Genomic DNA, 16,120 nt, shown 5'->3' with positions numbered 1-16,120 from the left:
GTAACACTAACAGGTTATGATAAAAGTTAAATAGGTATCAAAAACAAAATGAACAATAAAGTGGAACACGGACTCGTATGTGTGTTACTGTGGATTGGAGGCGACTCATCTTCTCTGTTAATGCGCTTAACGTGGTTTCCCGCTGCCGAATTGTCATGGCACCGCATATGCTGTGATCACCTGTCTGGCTGTCCTGTCCGCTTTGATTGTGTCTGACACCAAACACACATTGATTTTACCTCGGATTATTGCGTTTCATCCACATGACAGAATGGTGGGTGTGTTTTGGGGACTAAATTTGAGCAAATGTAATATTTGTTCACATGTTGTTGACTTGACATACTTCAGTAGCCATCTATCATGTTAAAGATTAGCTTGAGACTGAGGTGAATTAACTTTTGTCACTTGATTTAAGTGTAGCCTACGTTTATATCACATTTGCAAATACACCACTCGTTGGAGTGTCGTGGCTTCAATGGATGCCAGTAGTTTTGAAGGCATTTATATGCTAGTGTAACTCCTGAACGTTGTATGTCAAATGCTCAGTAGCCTATCTATAATACAGTGTAAGTAAAATACTCCATTTAAAGGAGTAGTTCACTTTTTTTTTTAAAAAAATTTCTGATAATTTACTCACCCCCATGGCACCCAAGATGTCCATGTCTTTCTTTCTTCAGTCGGAAAGAAATCAAGGTTTTTGATGAAAACATTCCAGGATTTTCTCCATATAATTGACTTCATTGGGAACCAAACGGTTCAAGGTCCAAATGAGAGTTTCAGTGCAGCTTCAAAGGGCTTTAAATGACACCAGACGATGAATAAGGGTCTTGTCTAAGACTCTTCGAGTCATGACACGAAAAAGATTTGTTCATTTTGAGTTTGAACAGGAGAGTCACGAATGCTCATCACAGAACAGAGCAAGGCGAGCATTTGTGCTTATAAAACTTAAACTTTTTTATTTAGTTTTGAAATGACCGATCGTTTCGCTAGATAAGACCCTTATTCATCATCTGGTGTTGTTTAAAGCCCTTTGAAGCTGCACTGAAACTCTCATTTGGACCTTGAACCATTTGGTTCCCATTGAAGTTCATTTTATTGAGAAAATCCCGGAATGTTTTCATCAAAAAACTTAATTTCTTTTCGACCGAAGAAAGAAAGACACGGATATCTTGGATGGCATGGGGGTGAGTAAAGTATCAGCAAAAGTTTTTTTTAACTATAACTATACTACATTATACTTGTTTACTACACTATAACTGTGTTAAACCACACAGAGCAACTTAGAATAGTGGTGACTGCTTTTGCATGGCAAAGCACCACTTCACATTTCTTAGAAAATATAAAAGTCTAGTTAATTTATCAGTTCGGTTGATCTATTGTGATTTGGAATCGTTTACTGCAGCTAAATATTCTGCCCTTAGAAGTAAATAGTATGTAAACTTGAAATTTCCAGTGACCAAATGCATGCATATGAGCATGCCATCCATTTTAGACTATATAGGAGTTTCCTCTCTTTATAAATCCAATACAATTGATTTTAGTTTGTCTGGACGAGAGTAAATTGCTGTTCTGTGAGGTCTTTTGTGTCACAAAGATCTGTCATGCTGTCAGCCGTCGTGAGAGAGGAAGCATATACAGAAAATCAAAAGAGACTGACATCTCGATGATGAATAGAGAGATATTCTGGGATAACGGTACAAAATAAATATGATTTGCTCTCATCATGAATGCAACAGTGGATCATTATGTTCTGCCTTTTCTATCAGCGCTCTGCTCCGGGCCATGTTTTACGGTTAGGTTTTTTAAAAAGACTGAGAAAAGGGTAGAGCTTCAGATTTGATTTGCAGTGTTTTGTGTTGCTTTGGATTGTTGAGAAGTGTTCATTTGTTTAGAAGTTTGATCTCCACATATAGAGAGCAAACACAGGCAGTAGGGGAAAGTGAAGTTTGATGGATTCAGCACGATGCTGGTGTTGGGGGGAGGGATAGAGCTTGTGTGTAATCCTCCGGCCATCTGGTGCTGTGTGGATCTACGTGTATGAGGCCGCCGCATCACATGTGTGCATGCCAGTGGTAAACTCGCTGTAGCCTCTGCTTTTCTAATCTGACCAAAAATTGCAGTCAAATCTTGCCGGATATCTAGTGATATCTTTCTTGTGTCAGATCTGTGCAGATAGTCACTATGTCGTTTTAACCAGGAGTTCTGCTACAATGTTTTAGAGCCTGTGAATAATGTAAAGCCCACATCGAGAACGATAACTATATTAGCACCACGCCAATGCACAATATTGTTCTGTTTATTATAAGTGAGCGCTGTTTTGCCTTCTGCCACTTTAAAAGGGATAATTCAGCCAAACATTAAAAAATTGTCATCTTTTACTCACTCGTAAGTTTTTCCAAACCTGTATTTCTTACTTTTGCTGAACATTAAAGAAGATATTTTGAAGAATATGGGTAACCAAACTTGGGCCCCATTGACCTCCATAGTATTTATTCCCACTCTACTATACTATGGAAGTCAATGGGGCCCATCGACTGTTCGCTGTTCGGTTACCCATATTCTTCAAAATATCGTCTTTAATGTTGTTCTCTTGAACGACGATTGCTTACTTGGGGGTCTTGACTCTTGCGTCAGCCAAACAGCTCCTATTGAAATGCTATTACATGTAAATGCTAACACTTTCTCCAGGTAGGCCTAGTGGAAATCATTTGGGAGAGGTGTAATAATTTGTACTATGGGCCAGCAAATAACAGGTTTGGTTTGTTGGGATTAAACTTGCTCTGGACATTTGTGATAAAATCATTTATGTGTTTTGTCTGTATCTGTATTTTGTACCTTTTATCAGGTATTGTATTACTGCAAAAAAAATCTCACTTTCCTGCTATTTGTGGCTTTCACTTACTTTGTGTTTTTTTCTTTCCTTTTCAGTGAAAAAGGCCAAACTACAAGGACCTCCAGGTAATGGACTGTTTGCGTCATACATGAAACAGTTGTGGCTCTATAATTGCCTTAGATTTAATGAGGAAAAAATAACACCTTATTCAGTCAATTGTCATTCAGATGAGTGTTTGCTGTTAAAATAAAGTGCTTTATGGCCCAGTTTGGCATGGACTGGACTGGAGAGACACAGTGAACTGGTTTACTTGTTAGCCAGCAGGCAAGCACTAGACTATCAGGGGATTTTCACTCGACTATAACACATATTTCACTCTTTACTCATGAGAGATACAGACATGCACATGTGTATGCCTTACAGTGACTGATACTTTGAACTGCAATAAGATTTGTTGAGGAGCACTGAAAACAAAATTACATTAATTGATTGTTTTTAAATGTTTTAATTTAAGTATAAGCCTTGACAGCCGATACTAGAATTGAATGCAATTATATCCCTTTTTTTTATTTAAAATGATCTTGGTGTCTTCAGCAAATATAAAAATTTATCCAATTTTTTATACTGTACATCAGACAAAATAGTATAGTGTTTTTAATATAGCTATGTACCCATTATCAGCCTTAAAGGAGTAGTCCTCTTTTAAAAAAAACGTTTGCTGAAAATTTGCTCACCCCCATGTCATCCAAGATATCCAAAGAAATTAAGGTTTTTGATGAAAACATTCCAGGATTTTCTCCATATAATGGACTTCAATTGGAACCAAACGGTTCAAGGTCCAAAAGACAGTTTCAGTGCAGCTTCAAAGGGCTTTAAACGACACCAGACGATGAATAAGGGTCTTATCTGGCGAAACGATCGGTCATTTAAAAAAATAAATAAAAAAGTTTAAGTTATATAAGCACAAATGCTCGCCTTGCCCTCAAAATGAACAAATCTCTTTTCGAGTTATGACTTGAAGAGTCCTAAATAAGACCCTTATTCATCGTCTGGTGTCGTTTAAATCCCTTTGAATCTGCACTGAAACTCTCAATTTTGGACCTTGAACCGTTTGGTTCCCAATGAAGTCCATTATATGGAGAAAATTCTGGAATGTTTTCATCAAAAACCTTAATTTCTTTGGATATCTTGGATGACATGGGGGTGAGCAAATTATCAGCAAAAACTTTTTTCAAAGTGAACTACTCCTTTAACATGAAAATGATCATTTTATGCATAAACACAACCATCATGTTAAGACTTTATCTTATTAACTCTGACCGACTAGCAGTTATCCAAGGGTAATTAAAACTTTTCAGATTTAAATTAGACCAATCTACCTTTCTATGCAACTAATTTTAATAAAGTAATGATCAGCAATGAAAGCATTCATGAGAGTGCAGAAATCGAGTTGCAATGACGAGATCACTGCAGGCTCTCAACAGACTCACTCACCACTGATTTCATGCAACAGGATTAGATCTAAATGTAATGCTATAATAAACACTTTTCACGATTAGTTAATCTCGACAGCTGTAATAGTAACAATGTAGTAAGTTTGACAGAGTTCCACATGTAATACTTGTGTATATCATATGCAAAGGAGTTAGCCAATCATAGCAGTGGGTGTTTACATGGAAGTCTCACAACAGAGCAACACAGTATTCAAATCAGAGGAATAAAAGAGTGCACATCAGGAAACATTATTAAAAAATGCAGTTCATGACCCCTTTATAGGAAAGAAATCATGAGAGAATCTCCAGCTCCACTCTATGATGCAATTTCAGAGAGATAGCTTGCAGTCTGCCAGGGAAAAGTGTTTTAATCTAGTGTTCTAATCTTTTGTGACACAAAATATTTCAAGAATTGTTGGCACAATATTGAAGTTCAAAGGATGTTAGATTAGGTAAATATTGCAGTGACTACTAAGGCAACTGTGGATCTATATGGGCACATGCGTATCTGTCAGTCTAATCAATGAATCTATTGAGAAACTAATGAGCTAGTGTTTTTTTCTCTCTCTGAATTTCTCCGTTCTTATTGACTGTGTCTGGGTCGTCTCATTCTCCTTGTGCCACCCACACCACAAATCCATCCGTCCGTCCAACCAACCAACAACTAGCAGCATCAGATAGAATTGCAATCTACTTTTTGAGTGCCCAGATTGGGTTAAATCTCAACCAATGGCATGAGTTGGTGGAACTAACGGTCCGGCCAGTGGCATTTAGTGAGTGTTTAAAACTTATTTAAAGAGACAGTCACTATCTGTGGGGTTCTCTTTGGTGCTGCGAGTGTTTTTTATTACCTGATGATGCACCTCATAACTGCATAATTCATGATCTCTTGATTGACCTCATGTCGAGTGACTATTCCATAAATGAGACTAAGATCACTGGGTGAGAGGGAGGGAGTGTGTGTGCGCCTGTAGCAGCAGAGCGTCAGCCACCCAAATGAACAGAGGTCTTTCTTGACAGATGAGTCCATAGAAATCTAATTTATGGCTAATAACAGAAAAAGCCTTTTCAGCCTCTTCTCAGAGTGTCCCACCGACAGCACAGAATTGAATACTGTGCCAGAATCAAATGCAGTTTGACTCCTAACAAGATTCTATTATGTTTGCCGCTGAGGGATTCTTATTGAAAAGGTAAAGTGGCTCACTTTAGTTTAACAGCTGGTGATGTTTAATTGCATCAAATGAGGAAGCCTATCATTTACATTTATGCATTTGGCAGACACTTTTATCCAAAGCGACTTACATTACATTTCAAGGTATAATTAAATTCTTATCAGTTCTTGCTTTCCCTGGGAATCAAACCCATGACCTTTCACGCTCTACTGTTTGAGCTACAGGAAGGCTATCATTTAGACAGGGTCTCTAAACGCCTTTTTCTGGGCTTTTTCTAAACACACATTTGTTTTTGGCCAGAAGCAATTAATTTATTCCTGTGATGGCCACAGTGAATTTCCTGTGCATTTTCTGCAGTCATTACTCCAGTCTTCAGTGTCACATTCTAATATGCTGATTTGGTGCTCAGGTAACAATCCCGTCAGGACCACTATCGTCAAAGATGATTGACAAATAGCATACAGTAGTTTGTATTGGTGGTATAGTTCTTCTCTAGGCAAGAACTCCTCATCCATCCATGCAGTGCATTAATAACAACATAAATGTTTTGTACCATGGACACACGAGGACTCTCACTTACACAGCCTTGTTCAGCAACATAAGAGAACTATAAATGCCAGTATTCGTGTTATCGAGCTTTAATGCGTTTATGATTCGATATCTTGGTGCATCTCTCTGCCTCAAGGTTCCTGTCTCTGTGATTTTGCCATACTGTTGACCACTTCCTTTTTCTTTCTCTTTCATTTTTTTTTCATTTGTTTGTTGCTAATCGGTTGTATATACATGTATTCCGTGTAGTTTAAGTTCACCTATGTAGTTTTCCTTTATTAAATACATTATATTCATTTGATTGACTGTCTCGTGCACATTTCAAAGTCAATTTAATGTTGTGATCAAGCTATGAGCTTTACAAAATTGTCAATACTTAAATAGTATTTTTACAGAACAGGAAAGTTAATTTTCATGGCCAGAGAATAACTTCTTTTGAACATCTATAATAACTTTCATGAGGTGTAATGAAAATCGGACAATCAGTTTTGCTGGATGAAGCAGGTCATTCGATAACAAATTGACCCCACGCAAGAGTATCTTGGAATCGATCTATCCTAGACAATTGACAATGACATATTGATATTCAATTATAATTTGTTGTGATTGATTATACAATTGATCTAATTTTAGCTACCTGTATGGAGAACAGACTATAATTCGTTGTATTCAGTTGTCCAAACAGGCCGTTGGTAACTTTTCCCTTTACAGGTAATTTTATAATCTGTAGGTGATCCCCGATCATGTTTATGATTCGTTATTAAAATTATATTCCCTGTATCTGAGCATCCCTACACTGAGTATCTACTATATCTAAGCCATAGTCAAAGTCTATCTTGTTGAAACTGGCTGAGTCTTATAGAAAACTGAAGAGGAGAGAAATGATATCAACATGGACTTAGGAATTTGAAGGATCTGGAGAGATTCTTTAGGCCTAAAAAAAAAAAAGTTTGGTTCCGGTTGGTTGTGAGTTGAGGTCATGGGTCGGTAGGGAATTTTTTTTTTTTTTTTTTTTTTTTTTCCAGTGGCAGCAAGGGATGGGTAGGAAATTATTCAGGACTCGACATTAAAGGGATAGTCAAACGTAAAAATATCAAAATTGAAACTACTGTGGAAACAAAGACACCTACATCTTGGATGCCCTTGAGTTAAGCTAAAACATAAAAATTTATTTCAAAGTGAACTATCCCCTTAAGCCTTTTCACGTGCTTGTCCTCCGGACAAGTAAGTAAATCTGTCAATCACTTGTCCGAGTAAAAAGTTGCTTGTCCGGATTTTTAAAATTTATTTATTTTTTATTCTGAAGCAATATTCTCATCAGTGTTCAATCAGCTTTGATATTTAAAAAGGCAAATTTTAATATCTGCACCTTTAAGGGCATCCCCTCCACCAATATTATTAAATGCCCTATAGTGTCTTATTATTCTAAATAATTGAATTTATTGATCAAATTTAGGAATTTAAAATGAAAGATGAAGCATACTGTTACCCTAGGTGGGGCTGATGAAATTAAATCATTTACACTGAAAAATTACAATTTCATAAAATAATGTTATGAAATTGATTTAAATGTGCAAATAAGAAATATTGGAAAGAATTATACTAGGCTACTTATAAACATAACACTAAACTGCCAATAGGTGGCGGCAGGCGGACGTATAAATAAGTGAGTTATTGATTCATTAATTCAAACGATTCGTTCAAACGGTTGATTCATTCAAGAATGAGACAGATGTTGATGTTTATGAATGGGTCATTGAATCCTTGACTCAACCGATTCGTTCAAAATGCTGAATCATTCAGTAATGAAAACAGGATGAGTTCCTGTGAGATGCGTCGTGGTTCTGCTGTGACTTTTCTTTGGAACTATTTTCGCTGCTGAAATGGAACAAAAACACCCAATATTGCTTATAAACAGTAAGTGACTTAATCTTAACTGTTTATTGAACTGTTGTAGGAAATGTCACTTTTTCAATCGTGATGGTATTCAGGAAAAATAATTGAGGCTGCTTAGTGCTTAACATATGTTAAAATATAAAAACTCCACATTTAGATTTTTTATAGGCAGTATGTTGTTAACTGTGTGTGTGTGTGCTCCGCTCATGTGTGTAGATTTCTCTGCGCGAGCGTCAACAGCGCAACCTTACCATCAGTAATACAGTAGGCCTGCTACATTTATTATCCACAATCGATCGCAACTTGCAATAAATGTAATAAAATCAGAATCATTCTCTCGGTTTAGTGATTCCCTAGTTATTTTTTTGTTTGTTATTGATGTTCTAATCAGTCTACTTGTCCGTTGGGGCGAGTAAAATTCTCTTTTACTTGTCCTTCAAAAATCCATTTGTCCCGGAAAAGCGGACAAGTTAGACGGGCTCTAGAGATACGAACCGCGGCAGGTTTGAGTGTTTTGGATTGCATAAAATAATGAAAGAAACGAACAAATACATGGCGAAAGAAGTGCTAGACAGCAGAAGATGGGATTGGGATCATGATTGGATCATGACAGGATGATTTTTTAATAAAACTAGGCGGATGGAGGTATTAGTATGTGGTGTGTGCATGCCTATGAATGCATGTATTTGTATGTGTGCGAATATGAATAAAAATATCCTAAATTACAAAAAAATACTTGTATAATATGTATTATAGCCTAGTTCAGTTTGACGAACGATATCTGCCTCGTTTGTTAATAGATTGCTGGAGGACAAGATGCATCTTACATCGAGTGCTATAAAAAGACGGAGCTGTACAAAAACGTAAATTAATAGTTCGCCTCAGAGTTTTTTATTTGTGTATTTATTTAATTTTTATTATTTCTTCCCCAAGCTCATAAAATAATTTTGGGTCGCACATAAATTGACAGGGTCGGTCGGAAACCGGAAACAAACAATTTTTTTTTTTACGCCTTATGGAGGAATGGTCTCTGATCTCTTGTCAGATGTTCTCAGAGCTGTTATTATGTGAAAAGGAGGCTTCTTTTCTGACCAGGACTGTATGGTCGATCAATGCAATTTTAGTTTAACTGGTGCTCTGTAATATGGGCCGTATTTATTGCTTGTATGGAAGTGTCTTTGTATTATTTTTAACATCACTTGTGGGAGTATTCTTTCAAATAGCTGTTAAATGTCAGCAGTACAGGCCCAGGCGTGTGCGAATATGACTTATTTATTTTCGTAAGTCATCAAAAATTAAATATTCATCAGGTTTGGCATCCCTGGGAGCCCCTTTGCACTCTGGGACAGCGAGAGAGATAGAGAGTGTTTAAAGGAATCTTGTGAAAGGAAGTGGTAAAAACCCCATCAATTTTCACTCTACTTTTGAAATGCTCCCATCTGGGTGTTGACTCAAAATTCCTTTGGCCAGAAGAAATGCGTATAAAAAATAGTTTATTCCAATGGCAGTGATTATTTTAAATTGCACTATTTACTATTTTCTGAAGTAATGCAAGAGAATGGTTGGCATTATAGCACTTTTTTAATTGATTGATTAGATGTTTTAAAAAATGTATACACTCAACTAAGAGATTATTAGGAACACCTGTTAAATTTCTCATTAATGCAATTATCTAATCACATGGCAGTTGTTAAATGCATTTAGGGGTGTGGTCATGGTCAAAATCAAGATAATCTCCTGAACTCCAAACTGAATGTCAGAATGGGAAAGAAAGGGGATTTAAGCAATTTTGAGTGTGGCATGTTTGTTGGTGCCAGACGGACCAGTTTGAGTATTTCACAATCTGCTCAGTTACTGGGATTTTCACGCACAACCATTTCTAGGGTTTACAAAGAATGGTGTGAAAATGGAAAAACATCCAGTATGCGGCAGTCCTGTGGGCGAAAATGCCTTGTTGATGCTAGAGGTCAGAGGAGAATGGGCCGACTGATTCAAGCTGATAGAAGAGCAACTTTGACTCAACTGAGGTTTGTAGCAAAGCATTTGTGAGGCGGACGGGCTACAACAGTAGAAGACCCTACCAGGTGCCACTCATCTCCACTACAAATAGGAAAAAGAGACTACAATTTGCAACAGCTCACCAAAATTGGACAGTTGAAGACTGGAAAAATGTTGCCTGGTCTGATGAGTCTCGATTTCTGTTGAGACGTTCAGATGGTAGAGTCAGAATTTGGCGTAAACAGAATGAGATCATGGATCCATCATGTCTTGTTACTACTGTGCAGGCTGGTGGTGGTGTAATGGTGTGGGGGATGTTTTCTTGGCACACTTTAGGCCCCTTAGTGGGCATCGTTTAAATGCCACAGCCTACCTGAGCATTGTTTCTGACCATGTCCATCCCTTTATGGCCACAATGTCCATCCTCTGATGGCTACTTCCAGCAGGATAATGCACCATGTCACAAAATTCGAATAATTTCAAATTGGTTTCTTGAACGTGACAATGAGTTCACTGTACTAAAATGGCCCCCACAGTCACCAGATCTCAACAATAGAGCATCTTTGAGGTGTGGTGGATCGGGAGCTTCGTGCCCTGGATGTGCATGCCACAAATCTCCATCAACTGCAAGATGCTATCCTATCAATTACATTTCTAGCAACATTTCTAAAGAATGCTTTCAGCACCTTGTTGAATCAAAGCCACGTAGAATTAAGGCAGTTCTGAAGACGAAAGGGGGTAACACAGTATTAGTATGGTGTTCCTAATAATTCATAGATGAGTGTATGTTAAGAATGATGTGGATCGTATAACCCTTTTTTAATTCTGTATTTTTGTTGTCAGTGTGGGATGTCTTATTAAGGATATGGATGTATTTATGTATATGCTACTGTATGTGTGATACCAGTGTCAAAGACAAATTTCCTATCTGTGACAAACAAAATGGACAATAAAGTTAACCTTAACCTAACCTAAATAGAGACAGATATAAAGATGTAACTTACACAGAGTTTAAAGTTAGGTGTAGGAAAGGGTTTTTTTTTTTTTTTTTGTGGTGAATATGGTATTATTATTATTATTGGTGTTCGTGAGAGAGAAGCACCAAAGAGTCTGACGTACATGGTAATTAGAGATTTAGAATGATATGAATATTTGATAATTTCCCTGCTTCACCCTAGGCTGAGAATAGACCATTAATCATAGAAATTACACCTCATTTCTGTATTTCCATTTAATGCTGGCTTTTTCTTCCCCTTCAAACATGATTCAATGGTTCTGCAGCCTCACTGTAGGATTATGTTACATGGTCTTCAAATTGAAAAGCAAAGGTTAAAGATTAAGCTTTTTTTGTATACAGTTTTTTAAAAAGAGATTTGTGTATTTCCTCGCTGTCCTTGTGTCCTCAGTCTTCAATTTTGTGAAATGCAGACTTCAAGCTGCAACTAACTTTTGCAATTTTTTTATTTTCAAATTGTGAAATAACTTTAATAAGCCCATGCATTTAAGCCAAATTGTTTTATTTAGAAAATATATATATATATACAGAAAACATGAAAGAAATTGTTGCACAGCGCAGCAATACACATGCTTACTTTCATTTTACCTTTTAGTTTAGTCAAGCAAATTATTAAGAACGCCGCTTAATAATTTTCTTGGGGACATTTAAGAAGTAAGGGAGAATAACTAGTGGAGAGATAGATCATCAAATGTTACATACGGCTCCTTTTGTGACTTAAACCAGACACTCCTTTTGCTTACTGTTCTTTCTGTACCTGTTAACTTTTGATTTAAAGGGTTTGTACTTGTAAGGTCAAAGATGTTTTATTATGAGAAGATAGTCTATTGAGTATTTGCTCTAACACTTTAGCTGAATCCCTTTTAACCTTTTAATAATGACAGACCTACACACATACATGCATGTGCGCACACACACACAAGCTCTTACAAAGAATCAATTGCCCTTCTCTGACTTTTTCTATCTTCTCCAGCTCTATCTCTCTATTTGTCTCTCATTCACCCCAGTTCTGCTCTTTATTACTGTGGTCATATCAAGAGTGGGCTGTAGAAGCGTGTCCCTCTCTGCAGGCTCTGGGATGAGGATGAATCCATGGGGACAGAGATTACACTTAAGGGTCTTGCAGCATGTCTGCTGACAGACAGACAGAGAGAGAGAGAGAGAGAGAGAGAGAGAGAGAGAGAGAGAGGAATTGGATGAAATCTCATTAAACTAGCATTACCTCTTGAGAAAAGCTGTCTAGTTCTCACCTAGACAATCACACGACACTTGACCCTCATGGATTACACTAATATTAATGTATGCATATACACTCTGTCAGAACTCAATTGTCAGACAGTTTACAATTGTGGTGACTTTTATGTTTCTGATGTTTTGATGGAAATGCCTCAAGAGGAAAATATAAAAACAAATGAGACAACTGTTGATGTATAACAATATAGTGCAATACAATAAATATATGTGTGTGTGTGTATATATATATATATATATATATATATATATGTATGTGTGTGTGTGTGTGTATATGCCTATGATTTATATTATGATACCTGATTGATATATATATATATATATTTATTTATTTTATTTTATTTTTTTCCATACATTTTTAATTCAAATAATTTTAGGACTAATTATAACCAGAAGACTTGAAAATTAACCAGAAGACTTAAATAGTATAAATAGTATGAACTATTATTGAACCACAATTGGTTCATGTAATATCATTGCTGACAATTGGAGACACAGTTAAAATCGACAGATGTCATCTGTATTTTTTTTTTTACCATGTTCACCTCTCTGTGTTTCTGCTCTCTGTCTTTCTCAAGACTGACGGTTAAGGTAAATTGGACTTGGGTAAGTGAAAGGTAGAGGAAAATTGGAAATAAAGAAGTTAAGGGAAGGAGAATTGGAGAGTTAAGATCACGACTGTACTATTTGTCAGCCGTGCCAGATAATCTTGGGTGGAAAGATTGAGACACCTTCTTCAGTGATGGACACATTTTCTCTGGGGCTTTCTGCAGGATTCATTAGCCACTGGACCGTGTTGAAAAAAACAAAACAATCAAGAGTAAAGGACAGAATGCTGGTTTTAAGAAAGATCTCATTGTAAGACTGTACAAATGCAGGCTCTGTTTCTGTGAGGGCTTCTCAGGCCATTATTCTTGATTGGATGAATAATGTCACTGTAAATAGAAATGTCTTTGAGCTATCTACTTCTGATTAATATTCACAAACGAGATGTTCAACCCATACTGATATTAATGAGCTAATTTGGAGATAACATTCTCTGGAAACAGTATTTGAGTATTAATATCAACAGTAATAACAGTATTACACATAATAATAACAGTATTATTTCTGAAATTAATAATTTCTTTATTTGAAATGATAATTCAGTTTAAAGTAATAATTTTTGTCCAATTTTGATAATGATGCCTTTCTCATTAAGATTTTTCCCCTCTCATGTCAACCAAGTGATTTCTAAATGAAAAAGGCAAAAATAAGCAGTCTTGCTGTCGGTTAGTTTGGTAATCTGCAGGTCTTCATAAGAACATATATATAATTCAGTACACTGAGTTCTGGATCAAGATGCAGATGGATCTAATTTTTTCCCTTTGCTCAGTCTTAAAGGGATAGTTCACTTTGAAATTAATTTTTGGTATGTTTAGCTTACCTCACGGGCATCCAAGATGTAAGTGTCTGTTTCCGCAGTATTTTCAATTTTGATATTTTTGCTTGTCTGTCAGTCATATAATGCAGGTCTATGGTCACCACCTCAAAGAACATGCACAGAGTATTTCGTATAAATACGAACAGTATTTATATCGTTTTTACCTCTTGTAACCACAGCCACGTCCAAGTGATCTGAGGGCGCGGGCGCTTTGTGGCTGTGGTAAAAAGAGGTAAAAACTATATAAATACTGTTCGTTTTCTCACACAAACCGCTCGTTTCGTGTCTCAGGCCATCAATGTGTACTTACATTTATGTTGTTGCATGCTCTTTGAGGTGGTGAGCATAGACCTCCATTATATGACTGATAGAAACGAACGGTTTGACCTAAAAATATTAAAATTGAAACAAAGGATGCCCTTGAGGTAAACTAAAACATACCAAAAATTAATTTTAAAGTGAACTATCCCTTTAACAATCCAAATGGGTGTGTTAATAAATCCAAAGTGCTTATTGTAGACTAGGCACTTATACTATATTTGTTCAAAAGTTATTTGCAGTATAGTTTATGTACATGATAATATCGCGATTAATTGATAGTAGATTAGCTAATTTATGTGGAGAAGCGAAAATAAGAAGTTCAGTTTGAGAAATTGAGTTTAAAATCATATACTAGTAATACTTTCATTCAGCTAGGATGCATTACATTGATCCAAAGGGACGGTAAAGACTTTTATATTGTAAAAAAACAAAACAAAAAATCTACTAAATGCTGTCGCATTTATCAAAGAATCCTGAAAATATGCTTTCCACATAATAAATAGAAATGAGCACTAAATCAGCATATTAGAATGATTTCTGAAGGATCATGTGACACTGAAGACTGGAGTAATGATGCTGAAAATTCAGCTTTGCCATCGCAGTAGTAAACTGCTATTATTTACCATAGAAAGCAGTTATTTTGATTTGTATTAATATATAATATTTCATAATATTACTGTTTCTGCCCTGTTCCTGTCAAAGACATTAAAACAATCTTACCAACTCCAAACTTTTGAATAGTAAAATGCAACAAACCATTGTATGACCATTGCCTAAAAAATGTTAAAGACCTGTAACCTGTTAATACGGACCTTGAAATAAATATGCTCCACTTACATTGATTGTGTGCAGAAGAAACAGGTCTCAAAATGATGTTAGACGTGTTGAACTTGTGAAAATATAAGACAACGAGGAAGGAAAGTAGGACAAAGTAATTTTTTTAAGTGTGTCCATTTTTGATTGTGAGAAAGGATGATTGTGGATTGGTTTCTTTTTTCTTTGTTTTGTACAGTATTGAGATTTTGTATTGAGATTTGAGTTGCTTTGGGGAGAGATGATGGATGCATTTGCATTTGTCTTCATATTCCTCTGTACTGGCAGCTCTCATTGCGCTCTTGTGCCACTTTATATCTAGGTTTAATTATGCCTGCTTGTTTTGACCTCTGACAGCCTATTTCAACCTGTCTGTGTCCCTGCACATAATAACTATTGCATTTACATAAAATGATGAATATTTAACACACACACACACACACTTAAAGGAAGATGTCACATCTCAGTTTTCCATTACAATACTTGTCTGATTCCCATGATGTCGTCACATGAGTTTCTTTATTTTATGCATAAAAAATTGTGGAATTTCTGAACTAAGTTTAAAAAAAAGAAAAGAAAAAAAGCTAACATTTAGTTGGCCATTATAATTTTTAAATAGGTGAAAGTCAGTCATAAAGGTTTGCAACAACATGAAGAGGAGTAGGATGACAGGATTTTCATTTTTGGGTGAACCATATAAGAATCCATTCTAATAGATAGATATTAATGTTCTATGCTCTTATTTTGCAGACAAGTTTAATGTTTACGTCACACTGAAGGTCCAGAATGTTAAAAGCACAACCATAACGGTGCGAGGAGACCAGCCCTGCTGGGAACAGGACTTCATGTTGTGAGTATTGCTGTTTTTCGTCTTGTGTTTCCATGCTTTTGGAAATATTTCTAGTACCATAACACTCAAATTTGCACCTAATGCATGTCCTTTTGCTCAAGGACTTTAAAAACACTCAACTTATTTGCTGTGCAAAATGGAAGATTGTGTTTATGAGCAGATCAAACTAGATGTGCAGACATGTTATGTACAAGAAAAAATAATAGTTTATAAATAAACAACATTTATTTTAGGGTAAAGGATAACTTTGTTTCTATATAAAATTTAGACTTATGTTCTGAATTTCCTCATACACTCTTAGAAAAAAGGGTTCATTGGGGTTCTATATATGAAGCGTAGGCTTCTTTACTCAACTCCAAAGGAACTTTTATGCTAAAAAAAGGTTTTATGATGACAAGAAAGAACCCTTTTGTCACAAAGGTTCTTTATAGGCTATTATTCATTAATATATTACATTATTCTGCAACATTTTGTAGTTGTAATTAAGTTATTGTTTATTAGTAACT

The 16,120-nt window shown here is 36.0% G+C and overlaps 1 protein-coding gene across 1 annotated transcript in view; it reads left to right on the top strand.

Moving 5' to 3' along the window:
• Positions 1-16,120, top strand: part of unc13ba (unc-13 homolog Ba (C. elegans)) — a 103,244-nt gene that overhangs the window by 338 nt on the left and 86,786 nt on the right. The window contains exons 2-3 of the mRNA XM_089130512.1: positions 2,929-2,958; positions 15,515-15,614. Of these exons, the coding sequence (XP_088986638.1) occupies positions 2,929-2,958; positions 15,515-15,614 (130 nt within the window). The remainder of the gene's footprint in view (positions 1-2,928; positions 2,959-15,514; positions 15,615-16,120) is intronic.

Source organism: Pimephales promelas, chromosome 4 (assembly GCF_988280905.1).
Source record: "Pimephales promelas chromosome 4, fPimPro1.hap1.1, whole genome shotgun sequence".
Classification (NCBI taxonomy): Eukaryota; Metazoa; Chordata; class Actinopteri; order Cypriniformes; family Leuciscidae; genus Pimephales; species Pimephales promelas.
Note: the sequence above shows the minus strand (reverse complement) of the source record. Positions and strands in the feature narration are given on the sequence as shown.